This window comes from Euprymna scolopes, chromosome 18 (assembly GCF_053919585.1).
Source record: "Euprymna scolopes isolate OS-2025 chromosome 18, ASM5391958v1, whole genome shotgun sequence".
In the NCBI taxonomy this organism is placed as follows: Eukaryota; Metazoa; Mollusca; class Cephalopoda; order Sepiida; family Sepiolidae; genus Euprymna; species Euprymna scolopes.
Genome location: NC_136499.1, coordinates 801,948 through 828,290, shown reverse-complemented (window position 1 = coordinate 828,290; position 26,343 = coordinate 801,948). Strand labels below are relative to the sequence as shown.

The following is a 26,343-nucleotide window of genomic DNA, read 5'->3' as shown; positions in this document are numbered from 1 at the left end:
TTCCATATCAGTTAACAAATTTACCGAATTGATTACTATAGTCCAATTTCTACTATACACTCTTTAACCCTTATCCTCGAGTGGCCTCTTGACCTTGATAATGTGGTGATGCTTGTGTAAAAAAAAAATATATAAACTATAAACTAGTAAAATGTTGATAAGCCATAAAACAAAACAACCAAAAACAATCAAATCAAGTTGAGATATTAAAAAAATGCTCTGCCGAGGTTGCTCCAGTTCTGTCCAAACTTTACAATAAATGCCTTAACGAATCTTGTTTTCCCGATTGCTGGAAAACCGCCTCTGTGGTACCAGTCTTCAAGAATTCTGGTGAAAGAACTGACCCACTAAATTATCGCCCCATTAGCCTCCTCCCGCTTTTCGCCAAAATATTTGAGTCCTTAGTTAATCAAGCCCTAGTCCAGCACCTAACAGCTGCTAAACTCCTGACTGACAAACAATATGGATTCAGGCAAGCCCGTTCAACAGCAGATATCTTAACTGTAGTTTCTGAACGTATATACTGTTCATTGGATAAAACAGGGGAGGGTAGAGCGGTGGCCCTTGATATATCTAAGGCTTTTGACAGGGTATGGCACGATGGTCTTCTAAGGAAAATTAGATCATATGGAATCACTGGAAGAATTCATAATGTAATTAAATCCTTCTTAAGTAATAGAAAAATCAAAGTTGTCCTCGACGGTTGTACATCCAAACAATATGACATAAATGCGGGAGTACCTCAGGGGTCTATCCTTGGACCTCTATTATTCCTGATATTCATAAACGACCTCCCTGATAAAATTGTTTCGGAGATGGGTATATTTGCCGATGACACCACTCTCTATAACAGATATGAGGGGAAAACAAATGAACACATATCCAAGGAAATGGCAGAAACACTAGAGGATGACGTCCAATCCGTAGTGGAATGGGGACAAAAATGGTTGGTCACATTCAATGCTGCTAAGACTAAGCTTGTTTCCGTCAATAACTACAAGAAACCTTCTCTACCACCAATAGCAATGGCCAAGAACACATTGCCTGAAAGTACTTCTTTTAAACTCCTCGGCCTAACGTTTACAGGGAATATGAACTGGAATAGATACATTGAGAGCATTGCCAAGGCTGCTGCAAGGAAGGTTGGCTCCCTCTACCATGCTAGAAAACTACTTACGCCTGACAGTATCCTATACCTCTATAAGGCAACCATTCGCCCATGTATGGAGTACTGTTGTCACATCTGGGCTGGTGCATCTGCTGCTTGTCTCTCGCTCCTGGACAGGGTTCAAAAGAGAGTCGCCAACCTGATAGGTCCTGAACTGTCATCTAGGCATCAACCTCTGTCCCATCAACGAGATGTTGCATCCCTCTGCCTGTTCTACAAATACTTTAATGGTGAATGCTCTGACGAACTGCAAACACTTGTACCTCCCCGACGTGACTACCCCCGACAAACCCGACAAGCTACTAAGTCTCATCTCTTTACAGTAGAGATCCCTAGGTGCAAGAAAGCCTTTTACTCCAATAGTTTCTTCCTCAGAACTGCGGGTCTTTGGAACTCCCTTCCGGGATTCTGCTTTCCCAACTGCAATGATATGCAGAAGTTCAAGTGTAATGTTAACAAACATCTTTCTACTCTTCTCCCTTCATAATGACCCCGCTAATTAAGTCCCTAATAGTAGCCCCCTGCTTCAAAGTGGCACTGTGCCTTGTTTGGGGTGAAAATTGAATTTAAAAAAAATAAAATAAAAAAAAAAGTCTGAAAAGGGCATCTCACCTAATAAAGATAAAACGTATTCCTCAAAATATCTGAGTCTTACAAAAAGAAAGACAAAAATAAAGATTTATAAAAATTTATGACAATTTTTGTTTGTTATTGTGGAACAAGAGTATGCATGCCAAGTTAATGTCAGCTTCTACTTCGCCATTTTGTGGTATTAATAAACAAAAGGGAAATATAGCCTTGACAACATCATTGGCAAACGATGCAGCACAATGCCCTAATATAATTTTTTGCATCCGAGCTTAAAACTAGTTAGCTATAAATGTTATATGGATAGATTTAAACACAGAAAACAGCACCTCTTTCACCTTTGTCAGAAACATTTCCAAACTTTTCTGCATGGGCACTTTTATTGACAGTACACACAGGAGACTCTAGTCCCCTTCGAAGTAATCTCCTCCGGCTGCAATGCACTTGCAGCATTCCAACAACTTCTGGAAGGCCTCATGGAAGTCCTCTTGTATGAGTGTGTTAATGACCCTGGGCGCAAGGTTTGGGCTATAGGGAGGGTGACAAACTGCCTTAGTCAAATAGGCTGTGTCAAAAATAGAGCACCCTTGGGAAAACTTTGCACAAATCTTCTGCATCTTCAGTTATCGCAAATAATTGTGTACAGTTCCCACACTGACATCAAACTGTGCACTTATTGTCTCTATAGACACGCGGTGGTCCTTAGCCATGAAATTCTTTATTTGGCCAATCAACTTTAGTGTACTGACTTCCTTACTCCTCCCACACTTCTCATCATTTCTCATAAACTCCCTGCCTTCCTTGAATCTCTTATGGCACTCAAAATTGATGCTTGATTCATGCACTATGGTTCAAATGCATGAAACATTCCATACGTTTTTGTGGCATTTTAATAAGTTTAAAACAGAAATTTATTGCATATCGTTCTTCTAAAGTGTTCTCACGACCAGATTGCATTTTTTGAAATTCACTAGCTGTTACAATTAGATTTTAGTAAGGTGTATTCCAATTCCTGCTGTAGCTGTTCTTTTGAATCTGAAATCATTAAAATTTGTCAATCATCTCATAAGATGTATAGTAATAACATACTGAATTTTTAAGGATCTATGACAATTTTATATGCCTCTACAAAAAAAGTAGTCTGGAAACTTATTGAAGGCACCTTGTATGCACACTCATTCACCCATGAACAATTTTACAGCAAGCAACCTCAATAGCAGATTGGCACTGACATCTTTTCCCTTGGCTCATGTGTTCATTATTTGATTAAAATTACTGCTTTTTATGATGGAATCACTGCACTTGGTTGTTAAAACCTTACAGGTTCCCTTGAATACGATTCTTTATGATTGGATTCAGTGTGATTCTTGTATATGACTGTTCTGCCATGTGAATTAATGGACATTTCTACATCTGAGCACGTTCATCCAGCAAATATGACAACCGATTTTATTGAACTCTGTGCCCAGAAGCTGTTCTATCATCATCTCCATCCGAAATGAGGTTCTGAGAACCTGCCTTACATTATGTTTACTCTCTACTCTGTACTAAGCTGCTGTTATATGGCGAAATTGTCTCACAGTTGTAGAAGCAGAATACTGTCTATTTTCAATCTTAACTTTGGTCTAGACCGGAAATCAAACTTGTTACTAAAATTCACATCAAACTCATCTACATATTCTAATATACTCCTGCTGTAAATCCTGGGACATGAGAGTAAGTGACGTTGAAAAGCTTGAAGTGTTCGATCCGTATTGATTACGTCACAACCTTTGTTCACTGATAGCAGTTCATTTCAAATGCATCTGCTCTGTTCTTTTCTGCAATAAGCTTCTCCTCTCACAACGTCTTTGATGGTATGGTCACACTCTTCATCCTCACCCAAATGATTTCAGCCACAAAACCAGTGAACAAGTTCCTCCTTAAGGTTGGAAAAAAAAAAAATGCAGAGGTCAGCTGAAAACCAGACTTAGAATGGTGAAACAGGATATCAAGCTGATCCTAAGTCCTTGCATCTCTAGTGTTCACCATTGGAACTGTGATTGCTTAACACCTATATCTGCTACTGGAGTAGATCGACATGCCTGCTCAGCATTCGTTTGGGATATGATGAAGTCAGCCTAACCGAAACAAGTATAAGTTAATTATAGCACAAAGTTAACAAATTAATTTTCCGCCCCCCACCCATTTATTCAACAGTTGGCATATGAATTGAACTCAGAAAACAGCATCTCTGAGCCAGCAATGAACAAAAATGCTGGCACAATGTTTCACTTGGTACTCCATTTCATATATGTGATAGCAATACTTTAGATTAAACATGGCCAAATAATAGAAGAAAACGAAGTAGATGTTTTTCTTTTAAACGAATTAAAATCTATTAAAAGAAAAAGATAAAAGCCTGAATTTTATGATATGAAAAGCAGAATAATATGAACTTTTTATACTGTTGTTAATAGAATTTTAAACTTTCAAAAAAAACACCATTTACAACCATTTTTGTCTCGGTGGATAAAACATTTGAATATTTTTTAAAAGGTTTTTGAACCAATTAATTTTTTTTGTCTAAATAAGATTTAGGATGATTTGCTATAAGAATAGGCAAAAATATTATAACATAAGTACCTAAATTTCAAATAATTCCATCTTTTATCTCACTGTATAGATTTCAAGTAGCGAAATTCAAAAAAGCAAAATTTAATGATAGTTTAGAAGTGCATTTAGTCCTGTAAATTTCCATTTAATTTTAACGTTTGTTTTGACGGACTTAATCTCTTTTTTCATAAGCGATAATATATATATATATATATATATATATATTTGTGCCTACATAACCCCCAAAGTTAAGTAACGATGAGGCTGGTCAGTACCAGATGGGTGACCATTTTGGGAATGCTAGGCGCCTTCTGTATTGGAGACAACTCCTGCATCTAGTATCACGCTTGGTTGTCTTGATCCTGTCTTGCCACCAGGACCAAGTGTTTCTGGATGAGAAAGTGTGGTAGATGCCAAATTTCCCCACACCTTAAACTAATTTAAGCACAAGTCACAACAAAAAGGAAAAGGGGGAGATAACGACTGTGTGTGGGCCTTTATTGTCTACTATAGATGAGGAAATCTCACATAACAAATTGTTGAAAGAAATTATCGTATTTGTAACGAAATGCGCAGTTATTTGTTGATTTTTTTTCTTTTCTTTTTTGTATCGATTCTTCAAAGCATTTCTTATTTAATGGTATATTAGCAATATTGAGCTCACTAAAAGAAAGGTCCGGGATATGACCTTAAACTATATCCAGTAGTGAGGCCCCATCTTGCGGGCTTTGGGGAGTATGGAGCCACCCTTTAATTGCCATTGCTCCCAAGTCCACTCTGACCCGGAGTGGTAGTACCTGTTAGTAACCTATAGGTTAAATAGAAACCGACTTGAAAACAACAAATATATTCTATTAAAAAATTGTTCTTCAAAATCTTTGGATTCGGCATTAAATAACCTGAAAAGGGTTGATATGCCGTAAAACAAAACAACCAACCAACCAACGAGAAAATTATTAATTTATCTTTCAAAGATTTAAAAGTAGTGTTTTTCGCAAAAAATAATGAAAATATATCAATATTTTTTTTTTGCTAATCTGAAAAATTATAATTATTATTAATATATTCAACAAATTTCACACTTTAAAACACAAAAGATGAAAAATTAAACACATTCAAAATTCGGATTTTCAACCTCAAAATCTTATATGTGCACAGTTGTTTTTTTATTTGTTTGTTTGTTTATTTTATCTACAATCATCACCCTCTCCACAATACAATATATTTTGTTCAGTTTCGGCTGATTATTTTAAGCATGTTTGTAATTTTGTTTATTAGTCTGAATTATTTAAATTGATAAAACAAAGTGCCACATTTAAAACAAACTATAAAGAAATACAACCCACTGGGTTACTCACCGAGTTCTGATTAGATTGTTTGAATGAAAGAAGCCAGTAAAATATAAAAAACAAAAACAAAATGCAAAACTGGTTTCTCTTATTATTTGAATTCATCGGACTACTGTTCTCATCTTGAGTGTGATTTTCACAACGTTTCAGTCGTTGTAACCTCCAACCTTTTTCAGGTATATCTTGTCAAACTTGAAAATGTTTCTGTTGAACTTGGAAATTTGGGTGGAATTTCGAACAGAACCTTTTATATACTTCACGGAGGTTCCGTTTAAAATTCTGTCCAAATTCTTGAGTTTGATATAATGTTACCACGTTCAACAAGATACATCTGAAGAAGATCAGGGTTTAGATCAACCAAAAACCATGTGAAAATCACACTCAAGATGAGAACAGTAGTCCAATGAATCCAAATAATACGAATAACCAATCCTCATCTCAAATTTTCATAAACATTGTTTCTTTCTATTTGCTATATCTTCCCAAATACTCTTTTTTCCTATCCAGCTATGAATTAAATAGTATTATTTCTTATGGTGGTATTCATTTTTGTTTATTATGAATTATTCTAATCTTTTTATTCTTTCCTTTTTATTATTTTTGACTGTTAATAAATGGAGAGAGAAAGAATGATGCCAGGTAGAGTAATGGACTTTGTATAAATAAGAGCTGGAAGAGAGTGTGGCAGTTAAAGAACGTACAGTGAGAAAGGGTAAAATCGATAGACAGACTTATACTTGCCAAGTTAGTTGCAAACTACAGCTAATTATAACAATTCAAAAAAAAGTTTATCTCCATACATAATATTTTGATTGCAAGAAATTCCCCTCTAGACCAAAGTACCTTAGGCTTGCAACAACAGATGCAACATACAAATTTATTATATCTAGGAATTATTAGCAACTATCTTATGTAACTTTAGAACACCATTTTAAACACATTTAGTCGTTATAATAAAATCCTACATTTTATCCTAGGACCAAAATCATCACAATCACAACCATCTTTAGAGAAAGTAGTTCCTGTTTTTTCCTCTAAATAACAAGTCCTCCTACTACTTCCAGTCATCACCAGGAGGTATTCTGCACTTTGGACAGATATGAGGTTTCACCCTTTGTAACTGGATCATAAACCCATTGACAAAACAATCTTATCTTTTTTCCATTACAAAAAATAATAAAGTCTCCCCAGACTAATTCCACTCCTTCTGATTGGATTAACTCTGACCATTCCTTTATTCTGGATTAACGGTATTAGCATGCTAAACGAATGCTAGTGTACCATTTAAACATGGCGTCGCAATGATACCTACTTTTGCCATATAAGTAAATTGCTCACTCGCTCACTTTGTACATTTGTTCTAGTAATTAATTAAACAGTTTTTTAAACATAGTTATGTTTTTTTTAGGTACTTTATTTAAGCCTGCGCAATCTATTACAATAGTCACCAATTTATAAATAAACGTTTCGGCAATATCATCTACTGGATTCTCTCGTTGTATATACTCTTCCCAACTATCTCTCTCTCACTTTGAATACAAAACAACAAATATTTATTTCCTCTCTTTTTCACTTTGTATATTTGTTCCAGTAATTAATTATATTTTTTACAAACATAGTTACATTTTTTAAAAATGTATTTTATTTAAATATACTTTATTTAAACTTGCGCAATCTATTACGATCGTCGCCAATTAAAAAAATAATCATTTCTCCAATATCATCTACTGGATTCTCTTGCTGTATATATTCAAATTTTGCAGAGACAAGTATTTATAGAGATATAAAAACCTGTATTATGCACTGTAATTCACTGGCTGCCAGATTTATATGCACACGTGATAAACAAATCTACTTCTCTCCTACTCACACTGCCTCCCCCCTTTTTTTAAGCATTTGCGGGTGGGTATGCTGACAATGATTATCACGGTTCAATTTGGAGGAATTATTTTTCCACCCCCCTCAAACGGGGGTTGTCTACTCCGAAAGCCGTTCTTTACATGGAGATGTTAGAGATGATGGGGAGGTTCGTGGTGTATATTCCAAAAGCCATTCTTAACATGACAATACTTAAAGAAGTGAAGTGAAAAAGTCGTAATTCTTTTGTTTTACATGTTTAAAAAAGACATCAAATTGGAATTTAATACTATTGGTGGAAGAGTTGAAAAAAACGAGGAAGACTTGAACAACAAACAGAAACAGCTAGGATTGCAACCACTGATTTCGATCACTCTAAACAGTCCATATACAGTGAGAATCCCTAACCTTTAAAACTTCTGTTTTTACTTTCCATTATTTTTCTAATGGACCATTTTACGTACTTTTATTAATTCATATTGATTTACGTTTTTTTTTAGATTCAAACAGTACCTGCATGTTATCAACCCAAACCATTACTAATCGCTAGTGAAATCCAGATTATTTCATTTCGTCCACGCCTGCCAGTGTCCACAATTGTTCAGGGATGGCAGTAGGCACCAACAACAATCGTAGTTTACATTTTTGCAAGGGAGGGGGGGGGGGAACTTTCACAGGGCAACACCGATTAACAGGTTCTGCTAGTTTTAAATATAATTTGATCCTCCAATTGGCAAATATTTTAACATATATATTGTAATGATGCAAAATATGTAAAAAAAAAAAAGATTACGGAAACAAAATGGTAACAAGTGAAGCATGTATGGCCCCCCATGAGTGCACAGTGAATGAGGCATAAAAAATGACTACGTTCAGCATTTACACCTCCCCACCCCCACCCCCTACATTTAGCCCCAAAAGTCTTCACAGAACATCAAATCTTGGTGAAAATGAACAAACAGTGCAGTGTTAGGCCTTAACATATGTTAATTTGAGTTCTGCACCATGAAAAAAAAAAGAAATGACTTCCCCCCCCCCCCCCACACACACACACCGCCATTTAGCCTAAAAAGTTCCCAAGGCAAAATTGCTAAATAGACATTCACAGAAAATTTTGGACAAATATGGTAAAATAGTCCCAAAAATGGAGTGTTTTTTATTAGTCCTAAAAGTGGCGCTGGGGCACACCCAAGAGTTATCGCAAAGTATAGACAAATTATATAGAAATCAGTTAGTTACAACTTTTCAGAAAGTTTTATAAAAATCCAAGGCATTAATTTTTTTTAATAAGCACAAAAGTGTCAATTTTAGCCATTTTAACCTGAAAGGCACCTCTTGGGGAACAACCAGTGTTTTCCCAGAAAATCCATTTTGTTACTTTTTTACTCATATCATGTTTAATGTTTGTGCAAAATTTCAAAATTCCAAGGCGTAGTTATTGAAAAAAATGTGGACAGACAAATGGATGAATGGACAACAGTGAATTTAGAGGTTCACCCTCCTTTTGTAAGGGGATCAATTAAGCTTTTATAAAATAATAGTTTGTGATGAAAGAAAATCATTTTCTTTCTATTGTCTATAAAACAAAATGATTTAAATAAAATTGAAAATTAGAAAAAAATTTCTTCCATTTTTTATTGGAATCCTTTGAGATGACTAATTTGTATATTTATTTATTTGTGGACTATTATCCTCATCTTTATAGTTGTTGCTGTTTCACAATGTTTCGGCCAACTATTTCTCTGGCCTTTGTCAGGTGGTTAACCACAAAGGGATAGGAATGCTGAGTCTCTGAACTATATCCTCAGCAATTACAGCCTTCCATAGTTGTCTGAAGATAGCAGTTTCAATCCTATCCAAAGCAGGCCAGAAGATTAGTCAGCCAAAACGTGGTGAAACAACAACTATGAAGATGAGGATAACAGTCCGCAAATAAATAAATTTAGAAAAAACATTCTCTTTTTTTTTTAAATCCCCTTATATTTTTATTTGATTTTTTTTACCAAGTTTCCATGCAAACCACAGAAACAATGAAATAGGAAATGAAGTATTTTTTCATTGCTCAAAAGTTAATCATTAGAAATTTGTAATTTTGAAAAGTCAGATTTTTAAAACAAAATTATATGCATCGTAACCAATAATAGTTATGAATTGTGTGGAAATATTGCATTTAATATGAAAAAGGTCAAGTACATTCATAGGAGTTGGCTTTAAGATTTGCACGTGACATCAGATAAACACACACCAAGCAGCATCTTTTCTATTTACAGACAGAAATATTGGTAAGAGAATATTTTTTTTTAATTTCAAAACAGTAAAAGACAATTGAGTAGAATAAAAAGAAATTTTATTTCATTTTGACATTATTTTCATTTGTTTTTTCCAATCATTTGCAATTTCCACTTGACATTCTGATGAAGACTGCTGGGTAATAACAGACTCGACTCTGAAATAAATAACAAAAAAAAAAAAAAGATTTTAAAAAATCTTCTGCAACAATCACAACACCATGAAAAATTTTTTTTTTTTAATATAGAAATTATTTGCATGAATACTTCAATTATTTTATTGAAATAAATAAATGAATTGGAAGAAATAAGTTACTTTTTCATTTGAGTCTAAGACAAATTATGAAACTGAAATGTAATTACTACCCATCAACCAAGTGAGCTGACTAACGCTTTTTAACGTTTTAGATGACGATTAATAATATATATTATTTGGATTGTGCAAATTATTGTTCTCATCTTTGGTATTATTCTCAATGTTTTGGCCAATGTAACCTCCAATCTTCTTGAGGTGTATTTTGACACTGGCTTTTATATTGGAAAATGGTGGAAAGAATGTCTTCAGTTCTATTTTCCGACCAACCATACTTGTTAGAATTCAAAATATGTGATGTATTTACGAAATGAAAAGAGCGTTGAAGTGTTTCTATTTTCATATTAATCGTGATTTGTATCGATTTGATATGTTTCTGAATTTTTAGATAAAGATTAATAATATATATTATTTGGATTGTTCAGACTATTGTTCTCATCTTGAGTGTTATTCTCATTTGTTTTTTAAAATTATATTTAATCAGTATAGATCTGAATTAATAAGAAAATAAGAACAATTCGATGTTCTTTCAATTTCATAAACACATCAGACATTTAAAATTTTAAAATCTATGGTTCGTTGGAGAAACATTATTTTGGCCATTGAACAATAAGAACCATTGCCAATATACAACTTAAGAAGGTCAAAAATTACATTGACTGAAGCACTGTGAAAACAACATTAAAGATAAGAACATAGTCTGTACAATACAAATAATACAGTGAGTTTGAACAAACCTACTCTGTCTTTCTGGTATTGTCCATCAAATACAAAACTTTCAACCTAACACTGAGCAGTTGTCAATATGAATTTGTACCATAACAGATAAAATTGCTAATTAAAACCAGTTTTAAGTGACAGTCTCCTGGAGGTTAAAGGTTCCACAGGTGATAATAACTAATAACTTAAAAATTAATACATCCACCGAGTTATGATTGATAGAACGAAAACAATGAACTCGCATAGTTGGAGAAGAAAAACATGTTTATGGTTGTAGTTTAAGATATCTTCTAATTGAGTGTACAATTTCAAAAATATTGATAAAGATTTGCTCCTTTAACTTTGAACAACAAACTAAGATGTAAAATTGAATCTTGAAAAAATATTTTTATTCATAATTTTCAGCTGTTTAAAGTAAATACGGTTTTAATTTGTGGTAAAAAATTATTCTATGGATAAAAGCCTGTACAAATGACATATTTTGAAAGACTTTTGTTTTCAACCATATATATATTTAAAAGAGTGTAGCCATCAACAGTTGTAGGTTTCTTGGACTTTTATAATTTTTTAATATTTTAAAATATTTTTATAACACGTTTCAAGTCTTGTTCAGCTCTCTTCAGATATTTTTATATAAAGGTCTTTTTAAAATAAAAGTTTGGAATGTCTTTTTGGATAACATTTTATCTCTGACAACACTGATTGTGTTTTTCAGAGAAATGCCAATCTCAAACTTTTTGTCACCAATAGTCCATGCGCTGGTCAAGAGTTCAATCAGTTAGAGTTAAGTCCATTTAGTGGGCGAGGGGGCTTTGAGTCTATTTGATGAATATTTTTATGGCTTCTTATGATTTTCTTCTTTTTTTTTAATGTGTGTGTATGTGTGTGTCAGTGTGTTAAGACGAGGGTTATGTGTGTTTGTGTGTGCGTGAATGTGTGTGGGTCAAGATCTGTGATTTTTCTTTCATATGTGTGTGCTTGTGTGTGTGTGTGTGTGTGTGTGTGTGTGTGTGTGTGTGTGTGTGTGTGTGATGCCCGTGCATGTAGGAGGGAGACAGAGGTAGGACACCTAGACAGGTACAAGGTTGATTCCCAATCCAAACACACATACATACATGTATTCAGTCACCCAAACACAAACACACGCACAAACAAAATGGAAAATAGATAATAGATGATACATACACACACACATATATATACACACATATATGCATATATATATATATATATATATATATATATATATATATATATATACACACATGCACACACATACACATATACAGAAACACAAATGCAGGAGCACACATACATACACACACTTACATATACACACATACATGCACTCAAGCACACACACACACACACAGACCCAGACACCACACACATATTGGTTAAAGTTGTCTTAGTCTAGAAAGATTTTCTTTTATTAAATGTGGGCAGGGTAGTGTATTTTGTTTCTAATTGTTTGTTTAGTTTAGTGAAATGGTATTATATTGGATATGGATGCGCATGCCCGTGAATGTGTGCACATGCTTTATCGTGCTTGTCTTGATTCATGTGTGAGTGTGCACATTTGCATAAGCATGCATGCACATAAGTGTATTTTGTGTTTTGCCTATTTATGTGTATTGTTATTGGGATATGTTCAAAGTGAGGTTGAACTTTGCTATGAAGTCTTTTTCTTGTGTTAGTAAGTAGAAATAGTTGTCAGTTTGGAAAATGGGCATTATCTTGAATTTGCCTCCACTGCATGTGTGTATGTCCTGTGACATGCAGGTGTCTATTTTCTGCGATTTTGATGTTGGATCGATGTAAGGCTACTCTATTACTAAGGTTTTTAGTGGTGCCTATGTAGGATTTATTGCATGCTGCACATTTTATTACATAGACTACATTTTTTGAGGTGCAGTCTAGGTCTTTTTTTAATTTTGAATGTTTGTATGGGGTTCATGAATGTGTATGTGTTTCCCTCTAATATTATGTTGCACACTCCACATCGTTGTTTGTTGCATTTTGTGACTCTTTTTGTCGTGTCTTGATTGAGTTTGGATGAAATAAGAATGCGTTTTAGGTTTTTGAGTTGGTGTTTGCTTTTTATTATTTTTGTTGTTTTAAAGAAGTTGTTTAGTTTGCTGTTTTGGTTAAGTAGGACGAGGTTTTTCATTATCTCTGTGAAAAGTTCTGGGTTGTTTATGTTGTGTGTAGAGACATATGTTAGGATTTGTTCTTTGTTTCATTTTTTAGGGGTTCTCAAATCTTCTACTATATATTTATCGCTAGTTGGATCCTTTTGTCTATAAGTTGTGGCTGGTATTTTCTTTTTCTTAGATTCATTTCTAGTTTCTTAAATCAGATTGTTCGAAGGTTTTGTCTGTGACTATGGTGCAGATTCTACGTGCTAGGGTGTAGGGAATGGCTTTTATGCAGCTTTTAGGGTGATGACTTTTAAAGTGTAGGTATTGTTGGGTGTCTGTAGGTTTGTGGTAGATTTCTGTAATAATGTTATTGTCTTTAATTTTTATCAGTATGTCTAGGAAGAGTAATTCAGAATTATCCTTTCAGACCGCAGTTGAATGGGCCCACAAATGGATGGTAACATTTAATGCTAGTAAGACTAAGCTGTTCTCCTTTAACAATTACAAGAAGCCTCTCCAACCCCCGATATCCATGACAAATAAGACCCTACCTGAGAATTCTACCTTCAAACTCCTCGGTTTAACATTCACAGGAAATATGAACTGGAATAAATATATCAAAGACATTGTGAAAGTTGCTGCAAAGAAGGTGGGCTTCCTCCATCGTGTTAGACAACTGCTCACACCTGAGAGTATCCGCGCCACCATTCATCCATGCATGGAGTATTATTGTCACATCTGGGCTGGCGCATCTACCACTAGTTTCTCACTCTTGGATAGGGTCCAAAAAAGGGTCTCCAATCTAATAGATCCCACTTTGTCAACTAAGCTCCAACCTCTGTCCCATCGCCGCAATGTTGCATCTCTGTGCCTGTTTTACAAACATTTAAATGGAATGTGTTCTGATGAACTCATTGCAGTTGTGCCCCCTCAATGTACATATCCCCGACAAACCTGCTTAGTAACAAAATCACACCCCTTCAATGTTGAGGTTCCTAAATGTCAGAAAGTTTTCTACTCAAATAGCTTCTTCCCTAGAACAGCTAGACTTTGGAATTCTCTTTCTGCTGACTACTTCCCAAACTGTACTGATATGCAGAAGTCGAAATGCAACGTAAACCAACATCTTAATCTTTTATAGGCATGGTCCCAATAAGTAGCCCCTTACGTCCAAGTGCCAATATGCCTTGTTTGGGGTGAAAGTGAGAAAAATAAATAAATAAATAAAATCTATGACTAATGTTTGTGCAAAATTTCAAAAAATCCAAGGCTTGGTTATTAAGAAAAGTGTGAACAAACAAATGCGAGTGAATTACTAGGTCTGATCTCTCCTTTGTCGGGGGGACCAATTACTCCCCATATAAAGGCAGATGTATCTTACCTTGTTCCTTGTTTGTGGGGAGTTGTTGAGCTTGTTGAACTGCCTGTGCAATCACATTGGAAGTAACACCTGGGCCGAAAGTGAACTAGAACAAAAAAAAAACAAACAAATATCATTTGAAATGCAAATCATGTTACTAAATCTTTGAGATGAGGATTGATAATTTGGATTATTCAGACTATCGTTCTCATCTTAAGTTTTACTTTTACATTTCAGTCAATATAACGTCTGATCTTCTTCAGGTGTCTCTTATCTAATTCAGAAATTCTTGTCAAACTCGTGACTCTGAACAGAATTTTAAATGGAATCCTTTATTTAATCCACAGAGTACCGTGTTCTCATTTTGCCAGCCATGGTTGAATAGAAATCTAAGGTAATTTGAAATTGAATTGTGAGAATTGCCCACACTGAGGATTGAACCTTCAACCTTCAAAAGAGTGTCACTTACATCTGAATTTTACCTAGTACTTTATTGTGGATAATTCTAGCATGAATTTTGGGAGCCTTAAATTTATTCTTTTTTTTTGCTTATAACTAGAAATCACTATTATCTCTCTCTATATATATAGATTATATATATATATATATTATATATATATATATATATATATATATATATATATATATATATATATATATATATGTATATTTTTATTAATGTTTATTTTTGAAATATTTTTAATTTCAATGTATACTATTTTCATTTAACAGGTTGAGACTGTTATGATAAAAACTGAATCACCATTAATTTGAGTAAAGCTCAATGTATCTATTTTATAGGCGCAGAGCATATATAGTACAAAATTTTGTTGAAATTCAAAGACTTAGATTTTTTCTTTCATATAACTCTTGTTTATTTCATCCTGGATCTCTTCATTAGAGTCATTTCATTAATGGGATGATAATTCTATGATTTTATGTTTTCATAGAAATTTTCTTTCTCATCAACTCGTCAGATGTGATTTCCATCTGATGTTACCAACAAAAAGTTAATTTTGTACATGATAAACCTGGTGCATTCGTTTGGGGAAAAGAAATTCCATCCCCACGTTGTTACAGGTCCACCATCTTGGGTACGTACAAACCAAAATTCTTGTTTTAAATCTTATTTTCGTATATTTTATCCAGGATGGAATAAACAAGAGTTATATGAAAGAAAAAATCTAAGTCTTTGAATTTCAACAAAATTTTGTACTCTCTCTCACTATATACACACACACACACACACATACATACTAAGATTAGTACGGGCAATACTCAGAGTTCCATCTGAAATTATGTGCAGATTCCTGAGTTCGACAAAATACATGTGAAAGAAGTCAGAGATTAAATTGACTGAAAAGTTCAAGATGAGAACAGTAATCCAAATAATCTTGAAAATGCAATACAAAAATAAAAATAAAATACGTACTAGCAGAACTCATAAAAGTTATCCAAAATAGTACTCAGTGTACTCCTCTGAACTTGTAACAAATTCATTTTCCTGAACCCTGTACACTCACAAAAACTCCAGTCTCTGGATCTGTTAAAAACTTCCCCTCTCCTTTAGTACATGAGGGTTGTTCCAAAAATAAAGCTTCCTATTTTTTAACTCAAAAAGTTGAAGAGCTATGAAGTTGGAAGTAGTACCATTAAAACTAGCAACCTTTTGTGTGCCAAAATTTACTTTTCTACATAGTCACCACCATTCTCAATGTACTTTTGCCAAGAATTAGCTGACGTATCTCTACTTCTGATGTCCATATATGACAGGGGTTGCTTTCTTAAGGTCTCACACCATCAATATCTTCAACAGCGAGATGAAACTTTAGGTCATAAATGCATAAATTCAGTCATCATAACAACGCAATTTGCAATCCTCTCTGATTCATTTGAGTGGAATGAAAAATAGAAGACATTACTTTTGGAGCATCCCTCATATACATGTATGTACCCATGAGGAACCCACTTTTCCTAGCAGGATCTATCAAATTTTACAGGAGAAATGAATTTCATTGAATAAGAAAATCTTCAGCAAATCATTTTATTATTTATATTTTTTAACTAACCATTTCATTTTTCAATAAAACTGATTAATAAAAAAAAAAAAAGATAATCTCTATATAAATAAAATGAACTCATTTTTTCCCCTCCGACTTTGACATTTATAGGACTGCACCTGTATACATTTGGTGCAGCCGTATCATTCACAAACTGAATCGCGACATCTGTCGTATGTTATAGGCTTATTAGCTGTCCAGTATCTTGCTGATCAGAGTTTCCTATATTCTGTCTGGTGAGAGTCCACTATAAAAATCGGTTACATTTAATGGAAGTAGTAAAGTAAACTCTCTCTACCAAATTCATCCTACCACCGCCACTCACTTACACCGTTCCAGAACGTTCACAGCAGACATTTAAAACCGACCACCGGTTAGTATTGATCTAAAAACTGGTCTGGACTTCCGCTGAAACGAACCACGGTTACTTTGCCATTGAATAGCATAAAACATAAACACAATTTATAAAGCATTTATTATAATAAAATTAGATTAAAACAGAACACACTCCGTTACCTGGACTTGAATTCACAATTACATTACTTCGATTTCGTTATAACCCGCATGGTTAGAGTTTTATGAAAACCTGGATTTACATTTACGTGAAACGCACCAAACTTACTTTCACAAACACAACTTCCGTTTTGCTCTTTCCTTTCGTTCTTTTATTTTCTTTCTTTCTTTGTAAGGACATGTTTTCGTTGCCATAGTAACAACTTTTTATCGACATTTTTCACTGTTTATGATTATTGAAATAAAATACATTACTACACATTAATAATATCTCACTTTAAATCAGTTTTATCGACTTCGTAAAACTTTTCTTACTCTTTTTATATGACAACGTTAATGTTTATGAATATTGAAATAAAATACATTATGTCTCACTTTTATCGACTTTTTCTTTTTTTATAGCATTTTCTTAAAATGAATATTAACATAATTTCCCAACTTTTTCTTTGTTTTTAGTTTTGTTTGTTGAATTAAACTTCTTCCTTTTTTTTTTTTTTTTTTTTTTTTTCATTACAACATTAGTTATCGACCCCGGTTCTTTGCCTGACAAACGACATCTGTCGACGGTTCTTGAAACTAAATTACACGCATTCGCTCCATGTTACTGACATGCAGAAGTGCCAATGGTGCCATACCTGTTATTGTAAATTAACACTATTAGCTAATTCCGTAAAATGAGATTCTACTTTTTTAGGCGCATTTGCACCCTCCCCATGTTAAGAATGGCTTCTTAAATAATAACGTTATTACAGCACGAAAAAAACATTAAACTTTAATCTTAGAAATACGATTTAAAATATAGCGCGGATCATCAGTGCACTAGCACCCATTTTCTTACTATTAAATGTTTAGTACTTATTTTTCTTTTAATATTCATAAACAGTATAAACGTCGTCATTTAAAAATAAAATGCTATTAAAAAAGAAAATAACATTAATTAAACGTAAGTATTATTTCAATATTCAATAAGATATTATTAATAAATGTGTAGTAATGTCTTTTACTTCAATATTCAATATAAGATTAATTTCAATATTTCATAAAAGATATTAATAAATGTTTAGTAATGTATTTTATTTCAATATTCATAAACAGTGAAACAATGTCGATAAAAAGTTGTTGATTGTTTTTTTTGCAACCAGAAAAATAAGTCGACAATGGGAACATTATGAACAGTCTCAGGAAGACACTTCTGGTACTTTATTCTTTTGTTTTGATTTACTCAAAACCGCACACACCTCGAAACATCCGAGCAACGCCGGGTACCCCTGCTAGTATCTCAATAAAAAAATATCATTGTTGAAAAATAAATGACTTGATTAAATAAATATGATGCTTACTTTTATTAGGAATAAATAAACTTAATTGAATAACAAGATTTAGATTCACAAAATTTAGGAATAATTAGAAACGATTATATCATAAATCTCCCCAATAGTAGTTTTTAGTTTTTGTTTTCATAAAAAACAAATGTCATTCAGTCAATATTCAATCAATTTATAAAATGTTTATGAAAATGTTTTTTTGTTTATTTCTAAATGCTGTGGTTGACTACATTTATTCTCCATGTTCATCCATCCCGAACAATGTAATCTGCATAATCTTAAAATTTACTTGCATCCAGATATCTTTTATTTTCAGACGTGAGATGCCACCTGAGATGTACGTGATTTTAATCTCTAAAGATTTCATTTTTCCGTAATCGTGAAGCACTCACTAACTCACAGACAGCAACAAAAGCAGCCTGTTTATTATTTCAAACTATAATTGAAATAAAGAGAATGCTGATTGGCAATTTTGTTTTTATTAAGCTATGGAACGATGGCACACCATAAATGTTGCTTAAAAAGAGGGAGAAGAGAAAGAGAGAGGAAGAGTGAGAGAGAGAAAGAAACTAATATTTTACATATCTTAAAATAGAAGACAAGGGTCATCAGCTGTTTATAATGTAACTGCTTTAGAGTTTTTAAAATAGGACAGCTGTTGAATTCATTGCTTTTTGATATAAAATATTATTTCTCTATAAGAAAATGTAGACACAATTCTGTTACTATTTTACTAATATATAAACTATATATAAGTAAATAAATAATAATTATAGGACTACAGGATGGAATGATAAAATTGTCACTCTACAAAAGACAACCTGATTCCATTTCCATTTGATGAAAACCACATTTCTATTTTTGTTGCAGACCATCTACTAGTTGGCAAATTGTGTACAAATCCAAAGAGTGATAGGAGCTTTCTATCATGTCTGAAAATGACACAATGTTCAAAGAGCGAGATTGGAAAAGCGCCACTGTACAACTCATGCTCTCTACCAATTCAACAGTACCATTGCCAGCACCCTCAAAATTCAAATCTGGATGGTTTGAGGCTCAACAAAGTTTCCGGCCATGATTATGGTCTTTGGTATGGTTTCAAGTGAGGGCCACATCATGTACCTCACATCTTCAAAGTCAGCTTGAGAGTCGACACCAAAGTGTGCCTGGATGTGCTGAAGAGTGTGATGATCCCATGGTGCAATCAGGTGGCCGCTGGTAGACTCTGAGTGTAGCAGCAGGAGTCGGCGCCAGCCCACATGTCGAAAGAAACCCAGGCTTGACTTCAGAAGGAATGCTATGACTTTGTACCCTTCTCTCACTGGCCTCCCCTTCTCCTTCGTCCTGAACCTGAGCCCGCTGGACTACTTTGTTTGGTCATATGTCAAGAATATCATCAACATGACCTCCCACAACATCAAAGCCAGCCCCATCACCACCATCTGCCGAGTATTCGCTGAGCTCCTGGTGTCGCTTATAGAAAAGGTATGCTCTAGTTCTGGGCAGTAATTGAGGCTGAAGACAGTTACATTGAATAGATATCAGCTTTACTACATATTCAAGATGCATAATGAATAAAAAAAAATAAGTATCTTTGGTACAAAACTGAAAAATAAATAAAAAGGAAGAAATCTATTCATACTAATCTTAAAACCCAATACATAATTTCACTTCATAAAATCGATTCTGTTCACGTTAATATTGTTACAGTTAAAAATACTTACAGACTGGTTCTGGTTCTGATCTGCGTCCACTGTTTGTCGCAAAGAAGGTAAAGCCTTTTCTATTGTGGTCAGAAAACTATCATAAAAATCCTGCAACTCAGCCGCTTTGCAATCATAATTGAATTGCACCAGCACCAACAACAAACAACGGATGTCTCCTAAAAAAAAAAAAAATGCCACAAAACTGTTTTATAATCATTGAAAACAAGAAAGGATATTAAGATGCTTCCATTTAATGTTCACATAAAACATAAGCATGTCAAACAGACAGAGCCTCTGATATAGACACTTGGACGTATGAAAATACATCTAATTAATCTGTGCATTTAGTGATTTACAAATTCTATTTCAAACTTAAGTGTTACAAACCATGTTAGATTTGTTGCATTCAGCTTACTCTGAACAACCTAACCAAAATTATTGCTTTGAAAACCAGATTTATTTATTTCCCTATCATAGCGGGAAGATGTTATACAAAAGTTGGAAAATAGGATAGAAGAGCTAGCACCCTACAGGAAAAGTACTCTAGCCTGCAAAAATGCCTGGGCAGCCCCATTGACATTCCCCGGTAGGGGCACCTCAGGTGATTAGCAATAAACCAATTACTTCTCAAAGGGAGACAGCAAAGCCTGGAAGAATGGAACTCCTAGAACTGCACAGGACCAACAATAATACTACAGTGAGCAGAGAAAAAAATTTCAGAATAGTCTGTTGATTCAGTTGACTTTACCTGGTTTATATAACAGAAGTAAATAAAATTTTGTCATCTTGCGTTCATCTTTCATCTTGGGCAATCAAGAATATCAAGGTGCCTGTACTCAATTAGAAAAAGTCAACTCTAACCCAAATATTACATTAGAAAACACCTTTTAGGACTATGGCTCTCTCCGACTGATGCTTGAGTGTTACTTGTGCAACGTTTTGGTCAGTGTAGCCTCCGAGCTTCGTCAGATATGCTGGTCACCATGTTGGAAAAGAAAGGAGAAGAGTTACTGGTTTCTCTAAATGGTTTTGTATTTTTGGAGGGTTTTTTTTTTTCGCAGTTTTGTATATATGAAAATAAATTGGTTGACAAGGGGAGGTAACTTAAAAAAATTTGTCGAGATTATCTCCCTCTTACCGTTAAAACGTTACACAAATAACATTCAAGATGAGAACAAAAGTCCCATCAAAACAAGTAATACATCCAAAAACTATAGTTTATTAAAACTAGGAATGATTTGAAAACTATAACTTAAGAATCATTTGGTTTGTTTGTTTTACTGTAAATTCATTCTTTTGGGATTACTTCATGCCAAAACACAATATTTTATTCCTTGTGCATGATGGATGTTTATATAAATTAAATTATGTGATAACTGCCCGTGTGTATTCCTCACATCAATATAACTTTGATGTGATTGCACATTGAATTATTATTTTTATTTATCACTAGCATATGTACCCAGCGTTGCCCTGTATTAAACATAATCTTAAATTCCTTTAAAAAAAAATGAAGTAAAAAAAAACGGAAAGAAACCGAGACATGTGCATGCAAGTATTATGTAAGTAAGAAAAATAAAAATACTCAAGCTGGGATCTGAACCAAAATCTAAAAACAGTGAATCAAATACGATAATTAGGCCAGCTTGCCACGATCTTAAGTGTTTTCAAACCTACTTATTCTTAACATAATGAAGCTGTCATGTGAACGATTCGTGAATACAGTCATGAAACAGTTGACAAACAGATAAAAATCCGATGCCCCCCCCCCACCAAGTACCAATTTTTAAATTTTGGCCCCTTAACAGTACTTTTTTCCAGATAAAAACTGATTAAAAAGTTTTTCACATGTCAAAATATCTTATATACCAACTTTTAAGGCTGTAGATCAAAAATTTGTTGAGTATATAGGTTGAGAGTTTTCCTCACACACACATTCTCACTTTTATAGATACCGTATATACTTGTGTAAAAGTCAATGTGCATTTTAAGACCAAAAATTGTGTCATTTTAGGTATTACCTGTGTATAAGTAGACATGTTAAAGGGTCAGTCTCAAGGCTCTTTCTTGCATAGATAATTTCCTTTTTTAGTTTTTTTTTATAAAACATAAATTGTTTCTTGGCATCCATGAGTGATAATATGTGCATTTTATGCAAGTGTGGACTATTCGATTTTCATATATAGAACCAACCCACTGCACACTTATATGCAACAAACACAAATGTTGCTAATCAAACATTCTGATCAATATGCTGTAGATTATGGTGTAGTCATTGTTTTTAGACATAATTTATGTCACATACTATAATAAGGAAACGCATACATTGCACGAGTTATAATATACCATAATAATGTGAATGCATGCGTTAAGTGCCATTAAATGGTGTCATTAAATTGTTAAAACTTGCTGAACTTAGGGGAGAATGACATATCATAAACACTATATTTTCTAACCTACTAAAAAAAAAACATCAGATCATCACCGAATACATCATATCGAAAAGCCTATAGCCATGTCTAGCGAGTAAACATTGCAAGAACTATTTCAATTATTATTAAACCTCCCACTGAAAAACCACATATGTGCTTACATTCTGGCAAACACACTGCAGTGGGGTTCGGAAGGAGTGTGATTAATTACTAGGATTACACCATTTTGTTTATGCACTTGGTATATACAAACAAAATGGCAATTATGTTATGATCGAGCGCCGAGTCACTCTTTATCAACTTTACAAAAACATTACCAATGTGTAAGTCGACCCCCCCCAAATAACTTTAAAATCGAGTAATACACAAGTATATATGGTATATAGATTAATCATATGTTTATTGAATATCAAAAATGCAATAATGTAAGATAAAACAAAATTTAAAATATCTAAGAAAAAGAATTACAAAATAAAATGAACCAGAATGTATTTATGTTTCTTCTCAAATAAATCAACCATTTTAATCATTTGTTAAAAATTAAAAAAAAAAAAACTTTCCAAGTTTGAAATGAATTTGGATGCAGCAAAGTCATTCCTAACTTTTAAATTCTTAGCACAGTATTATCAGATTAAAAATTTTGGAAACTATTTACATCCAAGTTTTTTATAGAGATTACAACATCACCTTAATAAAATAAGTTATAATTTTATAACAATTTAAGGTTATAGTCACCTAATATATTTCCTAACTTCCAGCGTAGCACTACTGAAAGAGGTGACAAAGCAAATCAGTTCCTTCACCGTTTTCTCTCACACCTATATCTTCCCTGTGCATGTACTCTTTTTTCATTTAATTTTATGATCATTCTTTTTTTTAATAATCATTGAAAAGTTTTTTTTGGTCTTATTTTAATTAAGAATTATTGAAATTAGTTGTTTGTTCGTTTTTTTTAAGAATTATTGAAAACACTTTTTGTGCTCTTCTTTTATAACTGTGTTATTTTTATCTGTATAATTTTTTAAATTTTTATTGTATACTGTTCAATAATGTCATTTTCCTATATTTTATTTTAATAAATCGCTTCACAAGAGAAATACTGAAGAACAATAAAAGTGAAGAAACTGATTGGCCTTCTCACAGCTTCCAGCATCACTATGCCAGAAGTTAAGTACATTAGCTGACAATAACCCAATTTAGTTTAATTAATTATTTAGTAAACAAACAATGTGATAATAATTAAATTTAACTAAAAGTCCTATTCAAAAAAAAATAATTTGTTAAAAAAAGTATTTTAAATTACATAGTTAATTTTTTTTTTTTTTGAATGAAGGTAAAAAACTTTTGGATAATAACAAGTATATATATCTAGTTGACCATAAATTGCTCTTTGACCCAAAGTTGTGTGAAAATTGCAGGTTTGCAACTGTCCAAACAGTACAAGTGTGCAGATGTTTGAACATGTCAACAGAAATGATGCCTGTGAAAAAAAAATTCAACAAGGATGCTGGAAATTTTAATACATTTTATGTACATAACGAAACTAAAAAAATTATTTTAAATCAATTGTATTAGAATGTTTTGATTCTTGAAAAAACAAAGAAACTCAAAATTTAATCTATATATCTATAAAAATCAAATTGTGTGTGTGTGTGTGTACATTTCCCTACCAAACTATTCTGTCAATTTTCAGTCTACAGACTCGAGATTTGACATAAGGGGTAATGAGATTTGGGAAAATCTTTTTAATCAGTTTTTGGACAGAAATTTGGCTTTCAAGGGGTCAAAGTTCAACAATTTGATCTTTGAAAACTCTACAAAACTCCTCAGTCTATTTTGAGTCTAAACACTTGAAATTTTAGATATAGGTTACTTGGGGTTAAAGTATTTAAAAATTTGACTTTTGCGGTCTCTACGAAATTACTCAGCCAATTTTTGATCCAAACATTTGAAATTTTACATAAAGTGTATTCAGACATAAGGCAAGCTTTTTAATCGGGTTTTGGCTGAAATGGCTGCCAAGGGGTCAAGATTTGACCTTTGTGGTCTTTAGCAAACTATTTAGCCAATTTTAGATATAAACATTTAAAATTTTATGTAAAGGGTATTCAGACATGCAGCAAGCTTTTTAATCAGTTTTTGGGCGAAAATTTGCCAAGATGTCAAAGAGTTGACCTTTGCAGATTCTACCAAACTCCTCCGCCAATTTCTACACACTTGAAACTTTAAATGTAGGTTACCTGGACATGAGTTAAACTTTTTAATATATAAATAAATATGCACATAAATGTTATATGTTATGAACAGTACATAGTGCCTGAGCAAAGCCGGGCTGAACTGCTAGTATTTACTAAAACAAAAAATATTAACATGTAGATTCCAATTGCATAATAGGACCAACCTCGAAGAGTGTCTACATGTGTAATGATTTTGCCCAAAGCATCAACCAGAGCACATTCTTCATAACGACTTCCTTCTTTCAAAGACCATTTCTTCCTTTCATCTTTGCGGCGGTTTCGTGATGATCTCCTATTTAAGAAAACAATGAAAACAGATCAACCAAAAATGCCAGGATTTAATTTAAATCTATACAAATAAAACCAGCTAAAATAAGTATTTGGGGAGAGGGGTATGAATGGCTTGGAATATTTAATTTGCAGTACATATATCACATAGTCCTTTCCTACTAGAAAAAGATTCATTGGTTCTTATTTATATTAATGACCTTTTAAACCAACACATTTCAGGTGAAAACATTATCACATATGTATGTGTTATGCTGAAATTAGTATAAATTCCAAAAATTACAAAAAAAATGATCCAGTAGAAAAATAATTACAATTAAAAATAGCGATTTATTGAGTTCCTACTTACTTTTCCTCCCCATGGGGGCAGAGTTAGACACCAAGGTCGTTTTTTAATGTAGAAAATAAACTGTTTTAATGATGGAGAGTTCACAAGATATAAGGGGAGGCAATTACAATCAATAATTTTGACTAAATCATTTGTACCGCCATCTTTAATCCAGATATCTGGAATAGTATTTGTGGCTGATTTTTTATTTAAAATATTTCTAGCACATCATTTATGAGAACATTTTCAGTAATTTTTGGAATTTATACTAACTTTGGCATGATATGTAAGTATGTAATAATGCTTTTGATTAAAATACATTGGTATAAAAGATCAATATGAAGAGACACCAAATTAATTTCTACATCTTTCCCACATAATACTTAGTAGGTTTTATATACTGTACATAACCCATGAGTTCTCTATAATCTGTTTATCCTGGCAGCCCATGTTTATATTAATCATGTTTAGTGACTTTTAGCATGAACTTTTTTCATAGTAACTATGTCAGTTATTGGATTGGATTTTTTTTATCATGTTAAATTATGTCCATCTTATATTGTCTTAGGCAAACCTTCACTGTGAGATTATATATATATATATATATATATATATATATATATATATATATATATATATATGCTAATTCAACCATCTATTATTACAGATTTTGCAGCCTAGAAAAAAGTGTTAAAATCATATAAGAAAGGTAGAAGGAAAAATAAATATGGGCATACGCTTAAAAAGAACAGTAGATTTTAATTAAATAGCAGAGAAATTTAGAAATAATGTTAGTGGAAAACAAAATGTTTTTTTTTTGTTTGTTTAAACAAGAAATCATTTCTACAAATTGACAAAGAACTCACATCATTGGTTGGATAAAATTTGAAACAGGAACATAACAAAATGGAAATGATGAATAATGCCTACTTACCCAGTTGAACGACTAAAATGTGAGGAACTGGCGGACCGCTGACTGGACGAACTAGTGGAATGAGAGAGAACACTGTCAACAGCCACACTACTTGCATCTGAATAAAGATCCACATTGGCTGGACAACTGTCATCCTCTATG

General features: G+C 33.1%; 1 protein-coding gene across 1 annotated transcript in view; it reads right to left on the bottom strand.

The window, feature by feature from the left end:
* Positions 1-9,887: 9,887 nt before the first annotated feature.
* Positions 9,888-26,343, bottom strand: part of LOC145297478 (putative elongator complex protein 1) — a 133,017-nt gene continuing 116,561 nt past the window's right edge. The window contains exons 30-34 of the mRNA XM_080143347.1: positions 26,203-26,338; positions 24,817-24,944; positions 20,002-20,159; positions 14,401-14,485; positions 9,888-10,003 (exon numbers count right to left, since the gene is read on the bottom strand). Of these exons, the coding sequence (XP_079999473.1) occupies positions 9,927-10,003; positions 14,401-14,485; positions 20,002-20,159; positions 24,817-24,944; positions 26,203-26,338 (584 nt within the window). The 3' untranslated portion in view covers positions 9,888-9,926. The remainder of the gene's footprint in view (positions 10,004-14,400; positions 14,486-20,001; positions 20,160-24,816; positions 24,945-26,202; positions 26,339-26,343) is intronic.